Consider the following 25,905-nt stretch of genomic DNA (forward strand, 5'->3'; position numbering starts at 1 on the left):
TAGGTTCTTTTACTTTTTTTTTCTCTAAAATTGTATATATTATTCCGTATCTTATCCCTCGAAGCTCGGAAGATATTCTAGTTACAACGAAATATTACTCCTAGCTCATTTTAATACCATTAGATCACGCGGAGTCAACTGATGAAAGATTAACAAGAACCTCTGTTCCTTATTCCTGTTTATTGACCTTGCCTACAGGACGTGACGTGGTTCGATGCATCTTAGTCTTATCTCATTAATGCTTCTCTTATTCGTGAACCTGACATATTACGTCTTGATTTTGCTGTGACATCCAACCTGTTCTATAAATGGACTTCTTATTCAATTTAAATAACTCGTATACGTGTAAATGTGACAATATCGATTCTAATAATTTTTTTACATACTACATCGTAGTATGTATTAGCAGTGTACTTTTCAATGATTTTAATTTACGATCAATAGCAACGTACTTTTGTCGGACATGTTATCCTGAATCGTTCAGTTATTTTAAATTTCACTTATAGAAATATATATATCTGTATAAGTCGGATAATAGTCTTATTATTAAAATTTCAAAAGAATCAAGTGGAAATAGAAAATCGATTTTATCTTTCTAATTTAGATCGCTAAAAAGCTGCATCGTTGAACTGCTCGATAATATTCGAGTACCTTTTGCACAGTTTGAATTATTCATAGTTACGATAGCAGCTGGAAAAAAGTTGTTAAAAACCGGTGGTCATAGAAACTTCATAAATTTAGATTTTTATTCGTCAAATGTATATTATTATATCCTTTTTATAAGTATAATAATATAATACCAGGCAACGGGTACAATAACTAACGTTAAATCGAACTCGTTCGCATATCACAACACGATCTGGAAAGCGTACTCCGTAAAATGCTCCTGTTCTTCCATAAAATTCATGTTACAAGTTATAACCATAATTCGTAGTTGGTGCCAGACTCTGTATCATATTTATAAATCATCGATCTTTATCTTTCGCCAAAGATAACCGATTCGCTTCATTTTCCTTATCTCAGATTAGTATCAGTCGCGTCCAATTTTATTTGTGAATGAAATTATGCCATCGATTATCTGTAATTTTCAACATGTAAAAAGTTTACTTGAAACGATATCCTGTTCCAGAATCCAAGATATGGAAATTGAGTTCTATACGTGCGACTTGTTAATCCAAATACGATTTAAAACGTCGAGCATATTTGACACTGAATAATATTAAATTATGGAATAATCTCCGAATTACCTTGATATTATTGTTCTTAGACACGAAGAAAATGGAAAATAGCTTCGAGTTTTTGTCACATTGTACAAGTATTGCGCATATTAATTGACAGGTGCATGGATCATTAAAGAGAAACTCCATAATTATGTTTTATTAAGACCTTTTTTGCCGTGTATTCTTTGTTTGTTCTCAGTTTCATGAACGAAACCGATTGTTCCGTATGGAAACGAAAGTGAAACCAATACTACGTCAGGTTAATTGTTACGTCGAAAGATATTTGTAAAATTTGTTACTTTGTACGATTGCTACCGTAGGATTTGTCATTTTAGCGAACAGTTTCGTTATGTTTGTTATGGTTATCAATACACAAAAAATTATTCCTTTTATAATTTACTATTCTCGCAAATGTTTGTGAATGGAAATTTTTTACATCTAATAAATAATAGCGTAGGTAGATTTAAGAAGAGAACACAAAGATTTACATATATGAAAAGAATGATAATTGCAGTTCGTTATTTTGATCCAAACTCCAACGACCAACAGTTGCCAGAAATAAATTAGTTAAGTATGTACGAATCATAAGAAAAATTATTTTCTTTTCAAAGTTTGCCACGAATTATTCAATGCTTTCGATTGAAATATCTTTCTTCGTCGTAAATGACTTCGTTAACGAAAAATACTTCGTTAACGATGATCTTGTTTCATTGAAAAGAGTTCTATTTTAACCCCCTCTCCCAAAGATTACGTTTACCAATCGTTCATATATACCGTGATTCACTTTTTGAAATTATCTTTAATGAGAGTGGCGCACAGTGGAGCCGCGGCAGAAAGGAATTCTTTTCTCATTGACAATAAGTAGAACGCTGGAAACGAGGTCAAGAGATATGAACTCTCCGAGCGAGGCGATGCATCCATTCCCTTCAAGCAACAGTCTAAACTATGATAAAAGGTTTTTGCATAGCATCGCCGTATATTCTGTGTATATTTCTGTAAACTCCACTTTCCCACTTAAATAATTCATTGCACATTTATTATATCGTACGTATTTACATTATATCGTTGCACGCAAAATTAGAGCAACGTTTTCGTAAAATTTATTTTACGACCATCGTGAAATTTTTTACAGTTTGAAACTTTTCCCATATTTATTTCATATACTTACGGACGAATTATTTTGAAATTATTGCGAAATTTCCACATAATTTACTGTACCGTTAAATTTTTTATAATTCCAAACTTGTAAATTATTGCAAATTTTTGTTATCTTCCCTCATTAAATTATAAATTAAACTTCCATTTGTCACGTGTGTTTCACAACGCACGTATCGATTATTTTACAGTTATCGCAATCTTTCGTATAATTCTAAACTCGTGAATTATCGTAACTTGGTAAACTGCAATCACTTTTCGAATTTTAATTTCAATTTTCTATCTATCGTCGTACTTTCCCACGCGGATTAATTATTTCACAAATATTAAATTTATCATCAGAGATCCATCGAATAAGCGAATCCAATTTCTCGATCAATCATGCGTGCTTCAAGAAGCAATTACAGGTGCAAACGATTAACCTTCTATGCTTCGTAACGAGCAGTATAGATCGATGGTTCGACAGCATTGGAAATCGTAAACGCTGGTATTTCGAACGATAGCACATCTACCAGTTCTCATGAGAAGTTCGATGACCTACAACTCAAGTATGCAGCGGACGATGCGAGATCGAGGGAGGAAAACCGATTCATCAACATCTTCCTGCCCTGCACTTTCGATTTCCGATATACCTTATGAACTACGCATACTTCTGTACGCGTACTTGGAACATTTCTAATTATACGAATTGTACGACCGTTGTTATCTTAGGGGAAGATCGTCGGAAACGTTTCGTCCCATTTCACGCCAGCCACTCGATTATGAATATTTATAACCCGAAGCTATTTCGAGAACTCTGTTCGGCCACTTCTTTCCTCTCCCTTTATCGCTGCCGTCATAACAATAAATCTCTTCGAACAAAGACGTTTCTTTGCGAAAAGAAAAACCTTCGTCTCAGCGAATTTATGAGATGAAAACGGAAAGACGGCTGTTTCTGTACAAGATACTTTCATCTTATAAGAACGACAAATAGCGGATAGCGAACAGCGAATTAGCGGTAGCTACAGGTCAACTCTGAAGGCTTACGTCTGAGTTGATTATATTTTAGTCGAATGTAATCGTATTTTAAACGCTCTGAATATCTAAATATCAAGTGTACAAACGAATGAGTCAAATTTTTCGCTGGAACTGGAAGTTTAGTTAAGAAAGAAAATAGCTATAGAAAAGGAAAAAGATGTAGCAAGCTGTTCGATAGGAGTATTTGTCGTTGCTGTCTATAAATTTGGCTACCTATGAAGCAGGTGACGAGATCCATGGTGGAAAATTATTTTGTCTTTAAACAAGATGAAATCGTCAGGACCAAGAGACGAAAGACATCGTAATGAGCCTGGTTTGGGACGTCTTGCAGCAGCGAACTTTGGAGTGCTACTTGTTCCAGTCGATGTAACACGTCTTATCCTACATCCACTTCCAATTAGTGGATCGGATACAAAAGTGACTTGACGATTAGATCTCGTCTAAAGACATAGCATTTTATCGCGATGGAATTCATCTATTGCCTGATAGATCGCTTAAAAGTTGTAGAAAGCAACGGCGAATATCTCGATTGAGCAAGTTGCTATACTTTCTTAAAAATAGACTTCGAATTTCAGATTAAGAAATTTGTACACCTGATACAACGTTCAACGAATCTTGCAATCATTCTCCTAGAGAAAAATGTGCGTCGTAATGGAATATTCTTGGCAATTGGAAATTTGAATCGCTTTTTACGATTTCTGTTGCAATTAGTGGCTGAATTCCACAATCCAAAAGCAATATGTACCCAAGTGGACAATGTACTATTTCGAAATAAAAGTTGCATACGTTGAAATAGGAAAAATAGCCTATACACATATACATATCGAATAGAAACGAACGTGAAATTCAACACGTAGATACACAGACCTGTCGAATTTAAAGCTACCATTTCAAAAATTCACGCATTGTCATATTTATCACATCGTTGTAATATAAAGGATGGTTGGTAACTGGTGGTACAAGCGGAAAGGGGGTGAAAAAAGAAGTCGAAAATATAGAATAAAATTTTTTTTTTAATTTTTTTTTTTAATTTTTCCATCGAGACAACGATCTACAGTGAAATCCGTTATAACGTACCGCACGCGTACCGAGCGAAAATTCAAAGTCGATTTTCTCGAAAACAAAGCCTCAAAGGAAAAATTGTTATTCTATATTTTCGACTTCTTTTTTCGCGTAGAATCAGCCCCTTTCCGCTTGTACCACCAGTTACCAACCACCCTGTATTTGTTCGTACAATCCACGTACAAAATCGCGCAACAAACTACCTGTTAAGTTGACGTGTAAAAGTTCCAGATTCGTTTCAACGCGAAACTAATTAACGACGATACACTCGTTTCTTGAACAATTTAACAAACTCGCAGAAATTTAACAGAACTTGATAAGCAACTTTTATTGTACAAATATGTGTTTCTAGATACGTGTACACGTATTTCATAGCCAGAGAATGAAATCGGCGTGGAAGACATATTTGAAATTCAGATACGTTAGCGAAGATACGTAACTACAGGAAGAAGGCGGCGATTGATCGATGCGATCGTAAAACGACGGCGCAACAAATTGGGAACAGCAGCTGCATTAAAGAGGGAATCAGAACGACGCGACGCGACGCGGCAGATCCGGAGCGGTTAATTAGCGTGTTACGGGCAAACGAGGACCCTGATACCGTTACGTATCTCGCGAATGCGAAATCCTACGAGCTGGAACGATAATGATCTAACGATATATACACACACGCTCCACGCTTTTCCCCTGACTGTTGGCTCTTTGTGCGTTCGCTCTCACACCTTGACCTTCTTCAACCGGGAAGTCTAGCCTCCCTTGAAGGATATTCGCATCCGAAGGACGCCATAATGCGTACGTACGCGTGTACGCGCATTGTGTTTCTACAGTCTGCCAACCAATTTAGGAATTTACGCGATTTATACGATTATGGTTAAATATTTTTTTTCTTTCTGATTTTAATTACACCGGGAAGATAGTTGGGGCGCGAGAATGTACATTTCACATCTCTCAAGACTATGACCCGAGCACGTGTTGTTAACGACAAGTACGCACGTTGGTTTCTACACGTTTAACATTGTTACCTTTGTATCCTTAAAGCAGAGAATTTTCTCAGCTAATTAGGATCGCTGTTTCTTCGTCGCCTGTTTTTTATCACGAATGGATTAAGGATTTTTATCGTTTCTTCGTTTGCAAATATAGCAAATGTTCGGTGATCGTTAGCGGCGTTTTGTGATGAGATTTATATTCATTCATTTATTCAGTCGACTTCGAAAGTCTGTTACTTACAAGATATTCTGCATTTTAAATATTCAGAAAAATATTTTTGAAACTCATCGATTTGGAATATTCAATGTTGGAATGTAATAATCAATCTCGTATCACCAAAAGTGCCCTCTTATTTGATTCTAACTCTAAATATGTATTTTCGCGCGCTATTGAACATTTCAAAAAAGATTCTTTACTCGATTTTCTAGAAAATTTCATGGGTTTACCAACCATATTCAAGAAACTTATATTTGTGAACCGAACAGGTGGTTCGAAACGAAGAAACGAACGAAGATGAAGTCGTGACGAAAAGAGAAAAAAAATTGAAACGGACGTTCTTCTCTAACCATAACAACACAGAATAGCGTGAACTTCCGCGTAAAACAGTTTTGTTTATAAAAAGGCAGAGAGTGTTATTTTAACTTGTAAACTTCGAACATGTTACGGTAAACCTTGTAATTTCTAGCTTTAATTTTCCCAGAAACAATTTATAAGGAAAAAAAATGTTAATGGGTCTACTTGCACTCTAACCTGAATTATTAGTTTCTTCCATGGGAAATTAATATTCCACGATGAAAGTGATCAGGATAGCACGTAAGCAACACGTAAAGCGACTTTCTATTCAATTTGGAACATCACTTTCTTGATAAAATATCGCGCGAGTTATTCATCTATCGAATATCTATCGAATCGAACGACAGTTTCAAGTTACACACCAAGTTTCCAACTATGCGTTGGTGCAAATATACAAGTTATGTGACCACGAGAAAGTTCAAAGGAGATGTAACGGAGTGAAAAACTCACCGGATGAGAGTTGATTTGCCGACAGGATCTCGTCTTCTCCAGGTTGAAGGCGAACTTCCATTTTTCGCAGACGCGAATGCAGCTCTCTTGTGTGCAAAAAGAGGAAAAGGGTGCTGGAAATCGCGATAAGAGCGATCAGCTCGATGGTCCTGTAAAAGAATAGTCGAATCAAGCAGCTGCTCCTACATAACAAAAAACAACGATCTAATGTTATTTTGCACGTTTGCGATTACATGTTTCATGAACGTTCTGGTTCGCTTCTTCGAGCCAGACTTGACAAGAATATATTTGTTCCCAAAGAATTACAAATACGTCGTCTGATCGTCGTGAATGCGTAAAATCACAAAAATTGGCTACTGGTACGTTTCTCGCGTGGCTTTTAAAAATTCGTTACACGTTCATTTAACATTCACAAACATTTTCTAACGCAAATGAGCTACTTTACTTAGGCAAGAAACTTTCAATTCCGAACGCATCCTTCTAAACAGATTAATTGGTAGAATTGGATTCGGCAAATATTGACACCCGGTAGCCTTAGATCCGTTAACTTGGTCGATTCCTAATCTCTTTGCAAGAGAAGACTTTCCATCGTGCAAATAAAGGTAGAACGAGAAAACATTCGAGAAACTGTGGATGTCCGTTTTCCCAAAGCAACGTGTCACGAGCGGACCGTCATGTGGGTTGTCGTCGCCGGAGGAAACAGGGCATGGCAAGCAAAGTTATCTGTCCCGTAATTGATCATTCTGTTCGCGGAGATGGTTCACGTGCGACCTGGTTTCAAGCGATCCCACGTCGACCGTGAAAGGACGACCGTCACCGGGGAGATACAAAATTGCGCTCCGATGTTACAGAGAACCCGAACATTTCTTCGTTGCACGCCGTGTGCGGTTTGTAACTTCACGGAACGGCCGTAATTACGGCAAAGGATGACAAAGTAAGGAATCCGGGGGAATTTCCCCCGGGAATGACGACACGTCAAAGCGTCTGTGTGAACAGGTTTCCAGGTGGAAAATTTTAGTATTATTGAAACTCGAATGGCTTGAATTACGTTAAAATGCGTATAAAGAAAATTCAATTTTATATTGTAGGTGTAATCATACTGCCGACCATAAGCAATAGAGCCACTCTATATATAGTTATATTTGGAAAAGACTTCATTTAATATTTTATTTAGTACAATAGGACATTTATTACATTTATTGGGAAAATGTCCGTTCAATTTTATTTTATTTAGTATTTTCTCTGACATTTTATTCAATACCTTTTTGTTAGAAGATACGAAAATCGAAGAAAAATGTAAATTATTCGTTCTTCCCGCTAAAAGTCAAACAAAATAATTAAAAATTCGAACAACGTACTTAAATACATCGAATCTGTTTAACGTATCCGTCAGTTTAATCAATTCTCGTTGACCTTCGATTATTTCCACGTATCGTAGTCGTTTTTAATAAAATCCAAAATTTCTAAAAATTAATACCATTTACTTGAACTATTTTCACGCGCTCAAGCAATTTTTAATCAAAGCGAAAATTTCTACGAATTAACACTACTTTACATTAAAACCATCAAACAGGATTTGAAATTTTTCTTGTATTTCGAAAAATTCTAGACAAGATGGTACATCGTAAGGAAGACCATGCTACATCTTTCTTCAAATACAGTTATATCTAGTACAACGTATATTTCCACCCTTCAGATGCATCCATATCTTCATCACGTCACCATACATTTTAAATATGCATAAAGCAGAAACAGCATCGCTTTCCGCTTCATTAAATTAATTCAACAAGTTTATTATAATCTGCAACTGGGGATAAACGACGCAGCTAAAACGTACAAACCGTGCAACAAGTAGTATCATATCGACATCGATCCGGGCTATAAAATTCTCCGTAATTACCATCGACTACACGCTATCGTGATGATCATTACTCGATGAAAGAATAATCTATTTATCACCTTACCAGTTTTTCCCCCATGCAGGAAGTAATCACATCAAACGTCGGTTGTTTCGATTCCGCGATCGACACGCGTTTCGCATCTCATTGAAACGTTTCTTTAGAAGCGATCCCTCGTCTATTTCTCACGTCGTACGGTAAAACGTCATCCTCGATGACGTTCTTTTCAACCCGTTCGGACGTTGACACACGCGGAACGCCATGTGTCGCATAACTTTATAATGGTTTACGATCTTTGAACGAGCAAAATCGTGACCGCGAGAACCGGAAATTCCGATAAAAGATTTCTTGTATCGCTTACACGATTTAGAACCGGGTTCTGCAGAAGAAAAAGAAAAGAAAAGGCATCTTTTCATAGAACAAACGAAGTGGGAGTTCGCGTAATGTTATCTCGCGAGCTTTGCATAATTCCTAGGAATTACGTGATTCAATTTTATCGATTTCTCCATTGAAATTCTCGAGATTATCGGGTTCGAAACGAGATGATCAACGACGATATCGGTAAACGAGTTTCGATAAAGATACGAAGTGTGAATAATTTTTTTTTTCGAAGAGGACTTGTTACCAATTTTTCTAATTACTTGAAACAGTAAAATTTGTTATTACGGTTGGTGATAAATACAGTTATTGATTTGGGAATTAGTCAATTTATTTAGAGATATGTATTGTTTCGTAATACGTTTCGTAATACCAGACACCGGTGATTGTAAGCTTTTGGAAGGTTTAAATTATCGTTTTTGTTGCTCTTATTTGATAATATTATCAACTGTTGCTTGTTTGTAATTCTTCCGCAAAAGCAATCCATGTAAAAGTTTTCATACACTTTTTCTGTGATCTTCAAATATTATATTTTCAACTACAATTATGTAAATACTATAATTTGTTTGATAATATGCAATTATTACAAAACGATTTGTCTATCAAAATTTCAATTCCTTCGACAGTAAATATGAATACATATTTATTTATTATCCTCTTCATAGAAATTATACAGCATTAAATAAATTCTAACAACTAATGGTATAAAAATATCTACTCGAATATCTTCTTCTATGTAGACAGTTGAGAATCATAGTGGCGCAGGTTAGTATAAGTCAGTCTACCACCTTCCTTATAATTCATTATATTTTTTCAAGCCGTAAAAACATACCACGACAGAGAATAAAGTCATAACTGAATTAACTAAACGACGCTTTTAAGAATCAAAGTACGCGATGAAGTTCAAATTCTCGAGATCTTCACTCACATCATTGTACGATTCTTTTCTCTTTTCTTAAACACTTCCAAGCTTATCTGTCACTTGTCAATCACCAACAATAAGCAAGTACCTTTCTCGCACTAAAAGTACAAATTCTTTCTACCTGTCGTCAAACGATCTTATTAAAGTTAAATATCAAACTTTCCAGCGACGATTCAAGTTCCTACATTTTTTCCCATAAAAGTACAAAATCTTTTCCTCCCATCGTCGAATGATTGATACGAAACTTTCGAACGATTGTTCGAGTTCTTACTTTCTAAAGCGTGGAACGTTTGTCACGGTGAAATTCGAACGTTCGATTTGGATTAATTTTAAGAGAATGCAGGCTGACCACGCGTGGAATAGTCGAGTTTCCAGATATCCTCATTATGCACGATGGCCCTTCCCGCGTCCCATGTTCTTTCACTAACGCGTTCCTAGGAGCTTACGGTTCCTTCGTGTTCGTGTGTCGTTGACACCGCGTCCCGCGACCGATACCGTTCGTTTCTTGTTTTCTTTTATCTGGACACGCGTTCGTTTCTTCCGACGCGATTGTCTGGACCGCTTGGACATCGAAGCGGTTTCCACGGCGAACAAGATGCGCTTCTTTGCAACCGAGGACGTGTAAAGGGAAACCTATGGTTGGTCACCGGTTAGGACGTCCATGCGAGAATCGATCCTTCTAAACGATCCTTTTAAACGATCCTGATGGTGATGCATGAGAATGACGGTAGATTTTTAGTAGATACAGGTTCTCTGTTCGTGAGAGATTTGAAATGAAGCTCTTGCTGCGAAGAATGTCCGCTATTGCTCAGAAGTACCTCGCGTGTTTGTCCGTGTTTGATAAGACGTAATTCAGCCGTTTCATGATCGATGTTGCACGCAGCGTTGTACTTTTTCAGCGGAATAAATGCAAATTGCATTTCCGACAACACCATCCTTCGGTAACAACTGCAGTGATCTTGTAAATCGAAGGAGAACGATAAAGCGAAGAGTCGTATTTTAACAAGTTATCAAACTGTATATATGACAAATGTCTTTGCTATTTTTTGCGTATAAAATATTAAATATTATATAAAAATATTAAAAATGTAATATTAATTTAATGAAACGTATGGATAATAGATTTTAATTAATGGAATATGTTGAATGATCCACGGGTTACCTGTCGTTTAGCGAAAAATACAAAATAATTTTTCTTTTTTATGAAAAAATGATACTTTTAAAATTTCTTTCACTTTTTAATTGCTTTGTTCGATACTGCTGAACTTTTACTCGAAACATTCTCTTATGAAAATTTTGTCGAACTATCGATACAAATATGATAGCGATCGATCGCTCAGTGAATGAGTAATAATATAATCGATAAAGAGAAAATTTGTCTTGCAATCCAAAATGAATCTAGGATGATTTTCTTCTGTATCATTGTAAATATCCTAATATTTATGAAAAGGATTATACATTCTCCACGATAAAATCATTTACAAAATTATTTATTATATATTTTAGAATAATTTCATTTTAGGCAATTATTTATCTATATCGACATAATTCTCCAGATATTCTGCTGATAAATCAATTGAAGTTTGAGACCAGCAAATCCGATGTACCATAAGATCATTGTTGGCTATTGTTCTGTGATAGCAACAATCTGGTGATAATTCGATTTCAAGCTTCAATTGACTCACCGACAGAATATCTGAAGAATTACGTCGATATAGATGAATAATTATCCTGTAGCTGGAGAATTTGATGAAAACGAAGATTAAGTGTAACGCATGGGTAAATTTGAATAGTCGTCTTTTACAACTTTCCCATCCCAGTTTGATTGAATGCTAATAAGATTTTTGTTCCTTCAGAAATATCCTGCGTCCTAAATGTTTTGCAAGAATTTTTCGTTCGCGGGAAGATCCAATAATAGCCATTTCTCAACATCCTCCTTTACCTAATAGAATTATGATAGTCGTGTTCCATTACTTAAATAAGCAACTTTAATTGAAATACTTTGGCAAATCATTTTTGCTTGATCAAACATTACCTCGACAGTCTTAACAGCCTGCAACACTATGTATATAACTACACGCATAATGTGGCACATGCCACATTCTCCTCCAGCTTTGTTAGAGCAATCAATCATGCAAATCTAATTTAACAAAATAGACATTTTTTGATACTCGTACAAAGTTCAAATTGAATTACGCAAAATTATCTTCGTGTTCTGCGTCTTCTGTACATTTTTAGTTTTCCTTTGTACAGGTAACCGTTGACGCAACAGTTAGTTGCTCTAACGAGCCTGGGAACATTTTGCCAAATGATCGAGATAAGCGTACTTGATTATAACTAGGTTGCACAATAGCTTGTGAATTTAGGAGAACAAATTGTAATGAGTTATTCCTTATATTTATAGCGAATGGACTATGATTGGAGCTTCAATGAAACACAATTTCAGGAATTTGGCACGAAGAGAATTTCACTTTTTAAGAGACGATTTAATAACCATCGAAGAGTTATTTCGACTTATAAGAAATGTGTTCTACTGAAAGAAATTTTGTTGACGATAAACTATTTGGATGGTAACAAATTATCCTACGATCCTGTTAGCGAGACAAGTTATAGCTTGTACAAGAAAGCTTTTCAAGCCATAAGTAACGAATAGCAGTAACAGCTTCTGAAAACTATAAAAACAAAGAATTTTATCCTTTTTAGTAATAGTAATAGAATATTAACTTCGACAATTTCTAATTTATTCTTAATTTCTTATTTAATCAAGCTCGACAATTTCTTATTATCACATTCATACAATCTCGCTTCTCTATTCTACTAATCGCGAGATATCAAACACTAAAAACGTTCTTTTAAAAGCGACAAGACAAAATTCATCGTTGGTGCATCAACTTTTGAATTAAACCATCGAAATAAGGATGTGCTACAGCGCTACTTATAACATTTCATTTTCTCCAATACACATAAAATTCTCTTCCACATGGTAAATAATTGAACAAACCTTAAAAGGTACGCGAGCAAAGAATTTCATTTTTCTCCGAAACAAGCGAAATAACGAAATAAAAAATAAAATAACAAAATAAGAATATCAAATTCAAGCGATATAGTCGACAATTTAAAAATCACATTATATGGAATAATAAATATTGCAATTACAACAAATAAAATCAAACATTCGTGGTGAGAAGAACAGATCCCTGTGCAATCTACTTTCCGTTTAATTTCCTCGATTTTCCAAAACCCTATCCTTAAACTTTCCACGAACTTCGCCATTATCGCTCCTTCCCCCCGTGAATTGTTTGCAAATGACTGCAGGGCACAACGAAGCGTGTCCGCAGAATTCCCTCGCACCCTTCGTTTCAATTTTTTTCTTTTCTTTTTTCTTTCATTTCTACTGCCTCGTAAGATGATCGCAGATAGCGACAGGCTTCGTTTTCCTCGCTCGTGAAAATTGTCCATGACCAGCGCAGGTGCGAACCACGTGATGACGACGTATTTTCAACGAACGAACGAGCGCCTAGCTCGCGTGTTTCCGATGGAATTGAGCTGTTGGAACACCGTGAAAACTCGAGGGGCGTATCATCACGCGAGCTGTTTTAACGCGAGCACGATAAGTCGAATCTCGCGCGACGACGTAAAAAGTAACGCCAATTATACCCGTTTGAAACACACTGATTCTACTTTTCCACGACTGAAACACGGTTCGATATAATTTCTTCTTATTTTCGAGCCGCGCGGTATCGTTAAATCTTTAACATGCCATTTCTTATTTCATCGTGCGTTAAGAACGGTGTTGCTTAAGCAACGTCGTACACGAAGAGGATTCATCGTCAGCATCTTATTAGGGTTCGTTTGGATTGATTCGCAACTTGCAGCAAACGTAAGAAGTCGAAGAAGTTTAAAAAACTGGTGAACGCTGAGAAGGTGAGAGCAATTTATTGCGAAAAATTTATTTAAGCAACATATCGCGATATTTTTATATAATTCTATAACACTTTGTTTGAGGTAACCACCTACATGATAATCAAATAGCTAAAAAATTCTACCAAATGTCCAAATTGGACAAATTGTGGATGTGAAATATTAAATAAAAAAAAACACTTTGTTTGATTATGCTGTCTTAAACGTTATTTAAGGATATCGTATAATTTGACGTAAGGTACATGCATACGTGCTGTTTTAGTAAGCGTAAGGTACATGGATCGATTTGTATTTCGCGTAGCTACGATAGGATAAGTTAAAATAAGACACGATAAGGTAAAGGAATAGTACTTCGCTATTTGCATCTTTCTTTTTAATTTTATTTTATTGCTTCGCTATTTTTGAAATTTTTACGATTTCACCGTTTACTATTCACGTGGAATAATAGAATAAAAAGTGAATAAATTCAAAGATCGTTTCACCGCAATCCTGAATATAATTCTAAATTATACCACATAATTTTTAATTGCATCTCATTTTTTTAAAAAAACGTTCCTTACAAACTATACATAAATTTTCATGTGTTAGCTCGTAACTATTACTACACTTTGACGTTTTAAACGAACATTTCGATGATTTGTAATTTTATTCAACTCGATATTTTTTCATGCTCGAGTCCCGTAACAAGCGAAAGCCTCTTTTAAACGTTCTCTGATCTTCGATTAGAAGGTGTTTGCATTTAAAAAATTAGCACATCGACATAAAAATTAATAACAGCTCGGAACAAGTTTCAAAGCGCATAGAATAAAATATTAATCGTTACAAGCTTCGTCACGCGTGTGTCCAGATGTTACAGTACAAAGAATTATTGATAACTAGCAGTCGACACGCGATCAAAGATTGATAGGTAATAACAAGGCATGGAAATTCCTGCCTTCTAAAAGAGCTAGATATTGCGGAAGGTCGAACTGCTGAGTTCAAGGCAGATGTTCCTTCTAATTTTTATTTCACAGCAACTGTTATTAGTGGAGCTAATGATTATATTCTAATGTATCTTCGATTGGACGTTGCTATTATAACACCGTTATAACTAATGATGGTTGAACAGGAATAAAGAAGCGTGAAGTATTAAGTGAAATCATTGCACAGTTACAACGATTATAGTGTATAGATATAAAGGTTAAAAAATAATTAATTATCAAAAATAAAAAATAGCTGATGTTCATCGTTATATCGATCGGTGATATGATCTTCGTGGTTGTTTATGATTCATTGCAATTTTTCTACCAGTTTCTCTGTATCGTATAAAATTGTTCGCTCTTTCTTCGTAATAAATTTATTTATATTATTCCAGCGCGAGGTTCAGATTTGGATCTTCTTTAAATTCCTGGATCCTCATTTGTACAGACGTCGCCAATTATAAGCTACGATCACGTTACACGTTCCCTTGTTGGGATTTTTAAAATGTACAACGCTGTAAGCGCACTTTTCCCACGCGCGTAGTTTATGCTTTTTCGTTGTTGACAGACTAATTAACAAATTTCTAAAATTACCATTTTATATCGTAGTGTATACCGCATAGAAAAAGTTGGAATAATTTTACAGTTATCTAATGCTACGTGTTAATTGCAAATCTCGTGCGTGAAAAAATAAACAAAATCTTTCGCCAGATCTAATAAAATTTACATTAAAAATACATGAAAAGAACATGGAATCTCTATCATTGCTTACAATTTAAATGTTAAAAGAAAATGAATTGCGTCGAAGCTGATAACTGATAGCTGAACTTGATACGAATATAACAACTATTACAAATAAGTAACCCTAGGCCTGTGATTGCGGTCGTCATTACGTAACGAATGACATAGATAATGAATTAATACGTTATTTAATAATATATTACTCAATCATTGTAATTAGTAAACTTGTGATCCATGTTTCCTATTCCTTTCGAAAAAATAATTTCTATCGAAATTAATTTATTCTTTAACCTTTTCTACGAATTCCACAAACGTAAATCATCGTTTTTAGAGAATATTCCTGTCAGTTATAATCGAGGTTCGCGGCGATCATCCGACAAAAATTATACTCGGATCGATCCTGCGGTTTTAGGCTTCCTGGAGTACCATTCCGTCTGTGACGCAATCTTATTGTCGATTTATTTCAGCAAACGTTTTCAGGCTGCGAGACTGATTCAGCGAAATTCTAATTGTTGGATTTTTTTAATGTCGTGATAATGTCAAGGATTCTACGTAAAATTTCTTGTTTCGCTATCACGTGTGTACGATAAAAATTCAGATTTTATTTTGAAGTATAAAATGTGTCTGTATAATCGTGAATACAGTCAGAAGGAGAATAATTGTTCAAAAACACAAAAGTCGAAACTGCAGGATAAAATTTGTGTCTGTGATTCATTAAAAAAAAAAGAAGATTTTTATTAGATACGTGCGTATTAACTGTGAGTGTAGATTTGATCGAATTCTACTTCTATTCTCATTTGTACTTTGAAAATGCGAACTGACTTCCTGATTTGTTTTCTCCAATTTTTTCTTCCTATCTGAATGTTAAAAATATGAACAATGCTCTGGTCTGGTTCTTTCAATAAATATTATTTTACTATACATATTCTTTTATTTAATTTATAAACGGTGATGAAATAGGATATTATTATCCTATTTTAATTCATTAAAGGTTTCCTCTTTACCCAAGATTTCTAGACGACCTGAGAATTATGAATTATTCATTCTCCCGAAATTTTCGTTGAAAATATTACGCTTACATCTTCAAAAATTTATACGCTCGCTACTTCCATTCCACACAAACATCTTAACATTTTGATTCATTTGTAGTAAAAGTACGCGAATAATGTGCAAAGTGTAAAAACCAATGACAAACTATAACAGCTGGAATCGATCATCTAATCTAATCTAATATAATCATCTTCTAATTATTATATTATATTATATATTTTTTTAAATATATAATATATATAATTATATATATTTAATATATAATATATATTTATATTATATATTTATTATATGTATATTATATAAATGTATTTGTATATCATATATTTAATCTATTTATTAAAAATCTTAGTAATCGCATGTGATAGTTAAGCACACAGTCCTTCGATATATCTATTTTTAGGTATCATTATGTAAACGAATCATAGTAGTCCCTCTATTAGTTTAGAAAAATCATTTTCACCTGTGATTTATGAATGAATAATTAAATAATAAAAAAAAAACCTCTAAAATAACTAAACGTAGAATTTGATATCTACTGACACCAATTCGATTATTACACGTTAGTTATTCAAATTACTGGATTTAGAAATTCGCATATTCTTTGAGAAATTAATTTGCCCTTTTTTCACCCTTGCAAGGAAAACATATGGAATAAGACTCAAACACGCGTTTGTTTATTTTTAATGAGGAGTTTGTATGTCAAATTTCACGCCTCTAACTTTGACGACTCGTGGGACATGGGTATCGTTTTAAATGAAATCAGCTTTCTTATCCCCTTAGAATTCTTATTTCCAAAAATCCTTTATCCCTCGTCTATGTTATAAAAGAGGTATACTATGGAAATTCCACATTTCTAGGTAGTATGGTTAGTCGATGAATAAATCAGTTACCTTTACCTTTTACATAATATACAGATTAATTTTCAAAAATCAATATTATCGTGTTATAATATTCGAAGAAACGAATACAGACAGACAGGACAGATTATTAGAATAATATTGGACATCACACACTATACAAATAATACGTAACAACTGATAATATTCTAATATCTACTGTATCAGTCTAATGTCTAATATTTAACGATTAATACATAATACCAAAACATTGTCGATAGAATATTATTACAGCCATTTTGACGCATAACATTATAGTTATTATAAATTAACGTCCTGAAAAAAGAAAACAAATGTCACTATCTCGGAACGTTAGTATACGTCTTTTCATACCGTAGGTATCTAATTACGAGTGCAATAGCCGGCTAAAATAATCGATCCTGACATGCAAAGAGTACGAGCGATTCTCTTTTCTATCGTTCCAAGGAAACATCCCGGAACGTTAATGATTTAACGTAGAGCCACTTAGCCAACGAGTTATCGTGACAGCTTGGAAAATCGTATCCGGTGAAAAACACGCGAACAGCCAATGTCGTTGGAACGAATCGGTCGCGATCGAAAGTGCAGACTGTAGACACAGTGGCGTCACGTTCGCCGAGTCAGTGAGAGTTCATGGTAATAATGGCCCCTCCGTAACATTGCTTGCCTTTGGAAACCATTACTCCGCGCGATACCTATACACCACACATGACTTTCGTTTCTTGTAAATAGCCAGGTTATAAGAAACATGCGATCGAAGAAGATACGGAAACGTAGAGAAGCTATCGGATACACGTATTCCGTTAGTTTTATTACGGCTCCATTTTTCTTCATTCGTAATCTCAGTCTTATTTTTATTCTGGTCTTGCAATGTGTTTTGCAGATATACAGCTACGTGTTGTTCGGTTTGGGTAAATTTAGGGCAATTTCCTCCTATAGCAGCTTTCGTTCGGAACGTGTCTCTTTCTTCCCTCTTGTCAATTTTCGGGCAATTTAGTTTGGGATCTATTCTTGTACACGTGTAGAGACAATTTTCTTTTGGAAGAGATTTCTTTGAGAGCTTAGATCCGTTCTTCTTTCCTGTCAATTTCGAGGCAATTCTTTTCTATACATGCTAAGATCAGGAATCTAAAACAATTGCGTTTTAGAATGGTTATCGGCGAGAACAATTCCGCTCCTCTTGTCAATTTTCCGACACTCGTTTTATTTGTTGTTTTATCGTGCCTGTCGAAAATTGGCGACGCGTCATTATACACTCACGTGCAATTCGATAAAGTGAAACTAAAATCAGAAGGAAAGCTATCGTATCTCGCACTTTTAATAAACTGAATACCATTTTTATCGTGGATGTAATTCGATGTTGTAAGCGTTAAATAATTAATTTATCAGAATATCGTCACTATAATACGATCATTTTATCAGTACAATGTATTATATTTATTATGGAGTAGAATTTCGATTATTAAAAGCAGCTTTCTGTTATTGAAAACAATGCGAATGTTTCTAGGAAATGCTATCTGTTGGCAGATTGAAATGTAAATGCTAGGACAAATTTCAAAATGTTGCGACCAATTTTGAAGGTTCTAATTTACTCATATGACAATAGCAATAAGACAACAGAAAATTTGTAATTGCCACACTTTTCCTACACAAGCTATCGACATCCATTGATCAAACTTCTGCATCTTTCTAGTTAAAATGTCCTATTTACTATCTTTTTTTACTTCAAACATGTAATACGTAGAGTGTAGATGCGACTGAAGTTTCTTAGGTCTTTTATCTTCTAAATTAAATAACATTATACAGACCGTTGCGAAGAAAATGAGAAAAGAAAATGATAAAACATCAGTTTTCTACGACGTCCAAATGACACGTAAGACGCACCTAGCTACGTAGAATATCCTGAATTTCCTACATAAAATGTTCTAGAGATCGTCAAAAATGATAGTTATCCAAGAAATATGTACTTATATCAGAAGAACATGTTTCAAAACAGAAAGGTTGCAATTAACCTAATTTCTCGCAAGAATGTACAATGTGTTCTAATACTTGTTCCAAAAGTCACTGCACTGATCTACTTTACTTTACCTTACTTATACTTTACCTTGAATCAGTGGAAGATTCAATGTATATAAAAAGAAATAAAGACGAACCGGTAGACGTTCAATGTGATAAATCGCAACGGTGATCGAGGCTTAATAGTAGTGTTTTGAAAGCAATTAACTCAATCCGTCTAATTGAAAGCGGCTAGAAGTGGACGTTCGAAAGAAAATTACGGGAAACGTTAGTCCTTTCGTGAGATTCAGTCAGACAGACTGAACGTTTTAAACGAGACCGACAATCCCAACGACAAGCAAAATGACTTTAGCGAAATTCCACTCCTGTCTCGAGTATTCCAGGCAAGTTTTTATAAATTCTTCGTAAACTATTCTTTGATAGACGTTCAATCGGTATACAGAAACATTTCAATACACTGTTAATTATTGAGATAACTTTTACACAGAGTTCGTGGAATTTTCATTTTTTCATTGTCCATATACAGTTGTGAAGTTACATTATAAGACTCGATCGAATATGTATTTTAATACAATTGAAATTATTATAAAATTTATTGAATTGTACGTCCGAATTATAAATACAATAAATTTTATAGACATGACATAATTTTACAGATTATAACGATAATTTATTTTCATCGTTCATTTTGGAGAATTTTATTTTGTGATAGTACCGTTAGATAGATACGCTGAACTTTGTCCCTAAATTTTTCACTATCGTTGTTTGCAACACAGTTTTGCGAATCTAAAAAAGAACCGTAATTCTTAAGAAAATTACGAAGCAATGTAATTAGTTTTAATCCTGTAAAGATGATTATTTGGCTTTCAGTTTCGAAGAATGATCAAGGCCTGTTATTTTGCTGGAAGTGACTTGCATGAATTACCGTGAAGATCGGTAAAAAAAGGACGTTAAAAGTAGAATGTCGAGGCCCCTGATGTAATACTTTTCTATAAGGAAAACTATAGGAGCTGTCTTGCATTTTATTTATGAGGCTGTTTATGAATTTGAAACGTGGTATCTTTTTCGTGTTCATCGGATTTTGCAATTTATTTCCGAGGTCTCATCTCTCTATCAAATAAATTACAATATCATACGAAATCAAATATTTACCATACGATATGTAAAAATATTTTTTAACTTCACTTTACGATCAGAATTTTACAATTATAGATAAAATCGCACAAGTCAATTTAATAATCATTAAAAATTCATTTTCATTTACTTTCAATCCATATTCTACATTTACGTATGTAATTTACTTGCTAAATACTACGCAACATAACAAATTTATTTAATGAGCAAAGAACAACAGACCAAACTTTTAAAGCCTTATCAACTAACTCAAATTTCAACTAAAATAATTATTCTCGTAAAATCTTTCTCAACTAACCAACGCTAAAAACTCTTCTAATTAATCTTCGCAGCTTTTACTTTCATATTTTCGTAACATAGAAATGTGTAGTTAACGCGTTAACTCTAAACAATGCGTTAATCTCTGTTGCAAGCAACGTTAAAAGATTCTTCCGATTGTAATACATACGGCGTCTAATCAGCGCAATTTGTACTTTCGTATCTTCATATTCCAACTCCAACTTTAAACTTTTTATTGTATCATTACGTTCCTATTAACACTAAAAATACTAAAATGACTGGTTCTACAATTTTATAAATGTGTTAATCCTCGTTTAGGAATCATGAACCCAGATGGATTAATAATACCAAAAATGTACTACATAACATGGGATTGCTTCTGTAAGAAAGTAATAAATCAATAAATATAAAAATATTCTATTATTACGTATTTTTTAAAGACCAGTCATTTTGACTGGTTTTGATAAAAATAGCTTCGTGTTAACTATCAGCGATTCTAGTGTTAAAAACGAATTACACCGTACCTATACAAGCGAGAAGTAAAAATCCAATACAATTAAAGTTATTGTAATTTTTCATTCGACGAATAAAAATGTCCAATTAAAGGGACAGCGCAGTTGAAGGGTTAAAGTTAATATTTTCTTTCACTCGATTCTTATCTCAACAGAGCAAAGCGATTCAAATATTCTTCGTTACGATTCATAAAAGTTAAACGCCGACGAGAAGAATCGTCGTGAAGTAAGTTGTCATCGTGTGGCTCGTGTCCGTAGTCGCGCGTACACGAAAAGAAAAAAGGAAAAAGAAAAAGGAAATAATGGCAAATCTACAAAAGACGAAAATGCGCAAACGAATCGGCCGTTCACGATTCTCCTACAATTCGCATTATTCCAACGTCCAATCAACGTGATGGATCGATTTGTTCGGTACAGTTGCAGCAGACCTTGTTGGATAACCTTTAATCCATTACACCGTCGTGCTCGTCGAAGTGATGTATCTAAACGTCATTTAGGAATGCTTCGATCAGTCTCTCCCCGTTCAATGAAACTTTGTGAACGCGGTTCGAGTAATTATTCTGCGCGAATCCGTTGAGTAATGGATGAAGGTTTAAGCTATAGACGTTCGTGGGAACAATGTTCGTTTCGAATGCTTCCGGTTGCATCGTCGACCAATTATTCCCATTAATTTTGGAAACTCGGAAGAGTCGAATGCATAAATTCTTCTGCTTCCTCTTTTTTCTTCTTTTGTCCTTTGTTGTCTTTCATTATTTGCGCAGTAGAACACCGTTTATGCGAACATTTCGCGAGACAAATTGGTTCGTATAACCAGGTCGTTAGTATAATAGGGGTCCACGTATTTTTGTCCAACACCTATGAGTTCTCGTTCAGTTAATTGGAGTTCGCGTATATACGTACAGTATGTTAAACGTACGCATTTGTTTCTGTAAATATGAGAAATGCGAAGAGATATTTTGAACGAAAGTTGACTTCGTAGGGAAAACTTAATAAGATATTTCGATTTTGCTTAAAGAGATCTCAATGCCAATGTAACTTTCTTAAATGGAACTGTAACATTTTTTTATATACCATTCGACGCATTTTCTAATTCTTTGCGAAAGAAAGTATGAAGGTACTTTGGTGGAACAATGATTAATCTAAAAGATACTTTAACTTTAATGTTGTAAAATTTATCGTACGAAAGACAAGGGAAATGTGAACATGAAGATTGCACTTTTATGGCACAAGCTATATTTCTTTCGTTTGGTTGAAATTGGAGGATAACATTGGTGACAAGAGATGAATGATTCAAGGAGGACTACACGTTTTCACGACTGTATCTTTTTCGCGAGTGCAATGATACATGTGTATTTTGCAGTGGCGCTATTTCTTTAAACGGAGCATATATTCCTTTCTGCATAGAGCAAAATCGTTTCTTCGTTCCACGTAAAATGGTATTATGGTAATATGATTGAAGATCCAGTGGTTTAGAAGAAATTCCAAGTTTAATTTTCTACAAATTACCATATTAAGGACAAGAAAAGACGTAAAATAGTATAACATTTGGAGCAAAATAATTTTTGTATCGATTTCCTTTTGAATCTATGGATTTGTATCAATTTCGATGTTTCGCGTTGTTCTCGCACTTCGTACCGGGTTTCATATTGAAGAAAAATCCAAATCGAATCTGCTGTTTAAAAAAATCCAAATTAAATTTGTTATTAAAAAAATCCAAACCTAACGGAAGACGAGCGTCGATCCCCTGACAATAATCGACTTCTTGCTACTACTGAAACGAACACGTACGCAATCACAGACACACGAAATGAAGAATCTCGTCAGACTTTAACGTACGATGGCAAAAATCGGAGAATCGAATGAACCTCAATCAACCTTTCGATAACAACCAATATACTACTTGAACGTGTTTCTCTCCCTCTCTCTCTCTCCCTCTCTATTTCTCTCTGTATCAAATCTTTGAGCCAGAGATCACGACGGAGGTCTATTCGAGAGTTGTTAATAATTCATAAGCTAGTTGAAAAAAATAGAGAAAACCTTGATCTTCGACTATAAATCTAGCTCGGCCGGCCGATGTGATAGCAAAAGGCACAGGTATCTATTAACAGAAGTTTCGTATTCGTTTGTTGAACCCGCCGGGTATTCCGGGGTTAAGTATTTTAACGCGTCGAATGCCGGCTGATAAATCGATTCGAGACACGAGATCTCGACTCTCGCGCCTTGTGCCCGGACCAACGACGATTCATCAACCGCTTTCTCGCTTCGCCCCTGATAGAGTTCAATCGAAACGCGTACTAACGCACCGGGATATCACTATGATGAATATTCAATGGTTTACTGCATGATTACATCACCTAATAACGATTTGTCATAATTGTAAGGCTATTACCATTCGGAGTGTTTTATTGCCACGACAATTAGGGATGGAAATTACCTTTGAAATGCAAAAGTAAAGTAGCTTATCGCTTTTAGACGAGGAACGATAACGTTCGATTATTGTTTGTCATAGTCATCGAGCTTCTAGGTTTTTTCGCAGACTGTTACAGTGACAATTGAAGGATCAAAGTAGTAAACGATGTAATTGGCCATGCAAAGTATCTTCTAATTGAATCGTTCGAGGTTTGTATCATTTTTGATAATTGTGCCTTCTAACAAGTTTTAATAGCATCGAATGAGAATTACGTTAATGCGAATATTATCAGGTAATGGAATTATCATGAAACGCGAATTCTACGAAAATATTTCGATAGGAGGAAAGCTATCTTGTTTCTGGGTGCAAAAATGGAAACAAATTTTTATGGAATGAGAGAGTTGCGGTACGATCGATGCTGACTGTGTTCTTTTTAGAATCGACGAAATTTCATTAGATCATCGACCAAGAATAGAAATACTTTTCTGAAAGTGAATATTGATTATTTTAATTAATAAGTATAGCTATCTTTCACGTGTAAAAATGAAGAATTATATTATAGAATTGTTGGAAGTTTACTGGTTTAACATTTGAGAATAAAAGCTATTCCTTGCGGATTGACAATCGATTATTTCGATTAACCGAAGTGAAAGTTACTTCTTGGATATAAAGATAAAGAAATCTCTTGGGAAATATAAGAATTGTTCTACTAAACTTTGTACAACAATTACGGTACTAAAAATTGTTGTTGAAAAAAGGATACTTTGAGAAATAAGGAATCAAAAACTTATTTCACAGTTATCAGCGACTTGGCAATTTAGGATGGAAACCACAGTTTGAGTATAAAAATAATGAAATCCTCTATGAAATTAATAAATTATTATATTACTTGGTTATCATTTATCACGATTATCGATTTATCAGAATTATTTTGGTAAATTCTGGAATTTTATTTTTCCTTTAAATAGATATTTAAAACGTTTCCTCTAATCTTTAGATTTAGACTGATTGCTTTTCTCGTAAATAATGAGAAAGAACATTTAGTAAATAAACTTATTATCACATAAAGAACCACAGCCAGTCTACTGGTAAATGTTCAGTGACATAGTAGTCGCCTGGAGCGACAAACAGTTAAACAGAATTACTTGGGAGCAATCATAGTTACCGTTTCAACAATAAAACACGGAAAATTGTACGACTGAGACTATATATCGGTAAACTGAGGAAGCTTATGTTCTTTGAACAAATTTAACCGTCCGACAGTGATTTATATAAAAATAGAATTATTTGAATTTTAACTCAAACAAGTTGTAAAAATTCGATATCGTCTTATATATATAATTTATTTATTTTATTTCTATAATACGCATTTTAATATTATACATGCGCCGAATAATCGGTAGAAATAAATCGAAAGTAAAATAAATAAACAATTTTTACAATGTCAATGTCTCTGCAGGGTTTTTAGTGAAACGTAAAGGGTTAACTCAACAGTGCAACAGTACAACAAAGAAAAGAAAAAATTCCTTAAAAAATTAGGAATATGCATGCTGGTAAAAATGAAATTGAAAGTTCGTACGATGATACATAGACGACCTAGTGGGTAATTTTTGCAACAGATCGATATACGAGATGATATCGTATTTTAGTCAATCTACTTTCGGCACAAAAAACAAATTATCGCTGCAACGACGTTCCTCGAAATGTCATGCTCCAGTTGCTCTTTTGTCTCAATGAATAAGAGGACTTTGAATATTTTAAGAACTGTAGCATAAAGTTGAAATAATATGCACGTTAACGTTGTTATGTACGTAGATTATGTTTAGGTTATGCTAAAACACATACGCGATAGAGTCAAATGGCAGGTAACATATACTACGACAAAATCAAAGAAATTGATGCACAGACTACCTAGTGTGTTCTGATAAAATACAGAAAATCCGAAAATACGAAAGAACGAGGTTATCACTGCGACACCTGTACCACAAACCATCACTTCGTATTGAGAATTATTTTCAATAACATCGTATTAAGAAGAAACGTTATTCATTACAAATGTACTGTCACAATTGAACTATAGAAATTTACACATTTGTAAAAAATTTACACATTTGTAAAAAACACCCATCGTACGTCAAAATATCGAAAATATGCAACGCAAAGTATCTCTTACAGTATATACAGTACATAGTAAGTTTTTTTTTAAATCTAATGAAACAAATCTCTATTTAGGTTAGGTATTTCCTCGATCCGTTAAAACATGAATTTCCATAAACGTCCACTTAATCCAACGACAATGTACTACGTGATATAATCTCTTATTGAAACAAATACTTAGATAAA

The 25,905-nt window shown here is 34.4% G+C and overlaps 2 protein-coding genes across 4 annotated transcripts in view; one reads left to right on the forward strand and one right to left on the reverse strand.

Moving 5' to 3' along the window:
• pip (heparan sulfate 2-O-sulfotransferase pipe) overlaps positions 1-25,905 on the reverse strand; it is a 117,076-nt gene that overhangs the window by 65,900 nt on the left and 25,271 nt on the right. For all 3 annotated transcript variants that reach the window (XM_033338732.2, XM_033338730.2, XM_033338729.2), the window contains one exon: positions 6,465-6,613. In XM_033338732.2, the coding sequence (XP_033194623.1) occupies positions 6,465-6,525 (61 nt within the window). In that variant the 5' untranslated portion in view covers positions 6,526-6,613. The remainder of the gene's footprint in view (positions 1-6,464; positions 6,614-25,905) is intronic.
• Positions 13,211-25,905, forward strand: part of LOC117159148 (uncharacterized) — a 29,497-nt gene continuing 16,802 nt past the window's right edge. Inside the window, exon 1 of the mRNA XM_033338726.2 lies at positions 13,211-13,586. The gene's annotated coding sequence lies outside the window, so the exon portion shown is untranslated. The remainder of the gene's footprint in view (positions 13,587-25,905) is intronic.

The sequence above is a fragment of the Bombus vancouverensis genome, chromosome 1, assembly GCF_051014615.1.
Source record: "Bombus vancouverensis nearcticus chromosome 1, iyBomVanc1_principal, whole genome shotgun sequence".
In the NCBI taxonomy this organism is placed as follows: domain Eukaryota; kingdom Metazoa; phylum Arthropoda; class Insecta; order Hymenoptera; family Apidae; genus Bombus; species Bombus vancouverensis.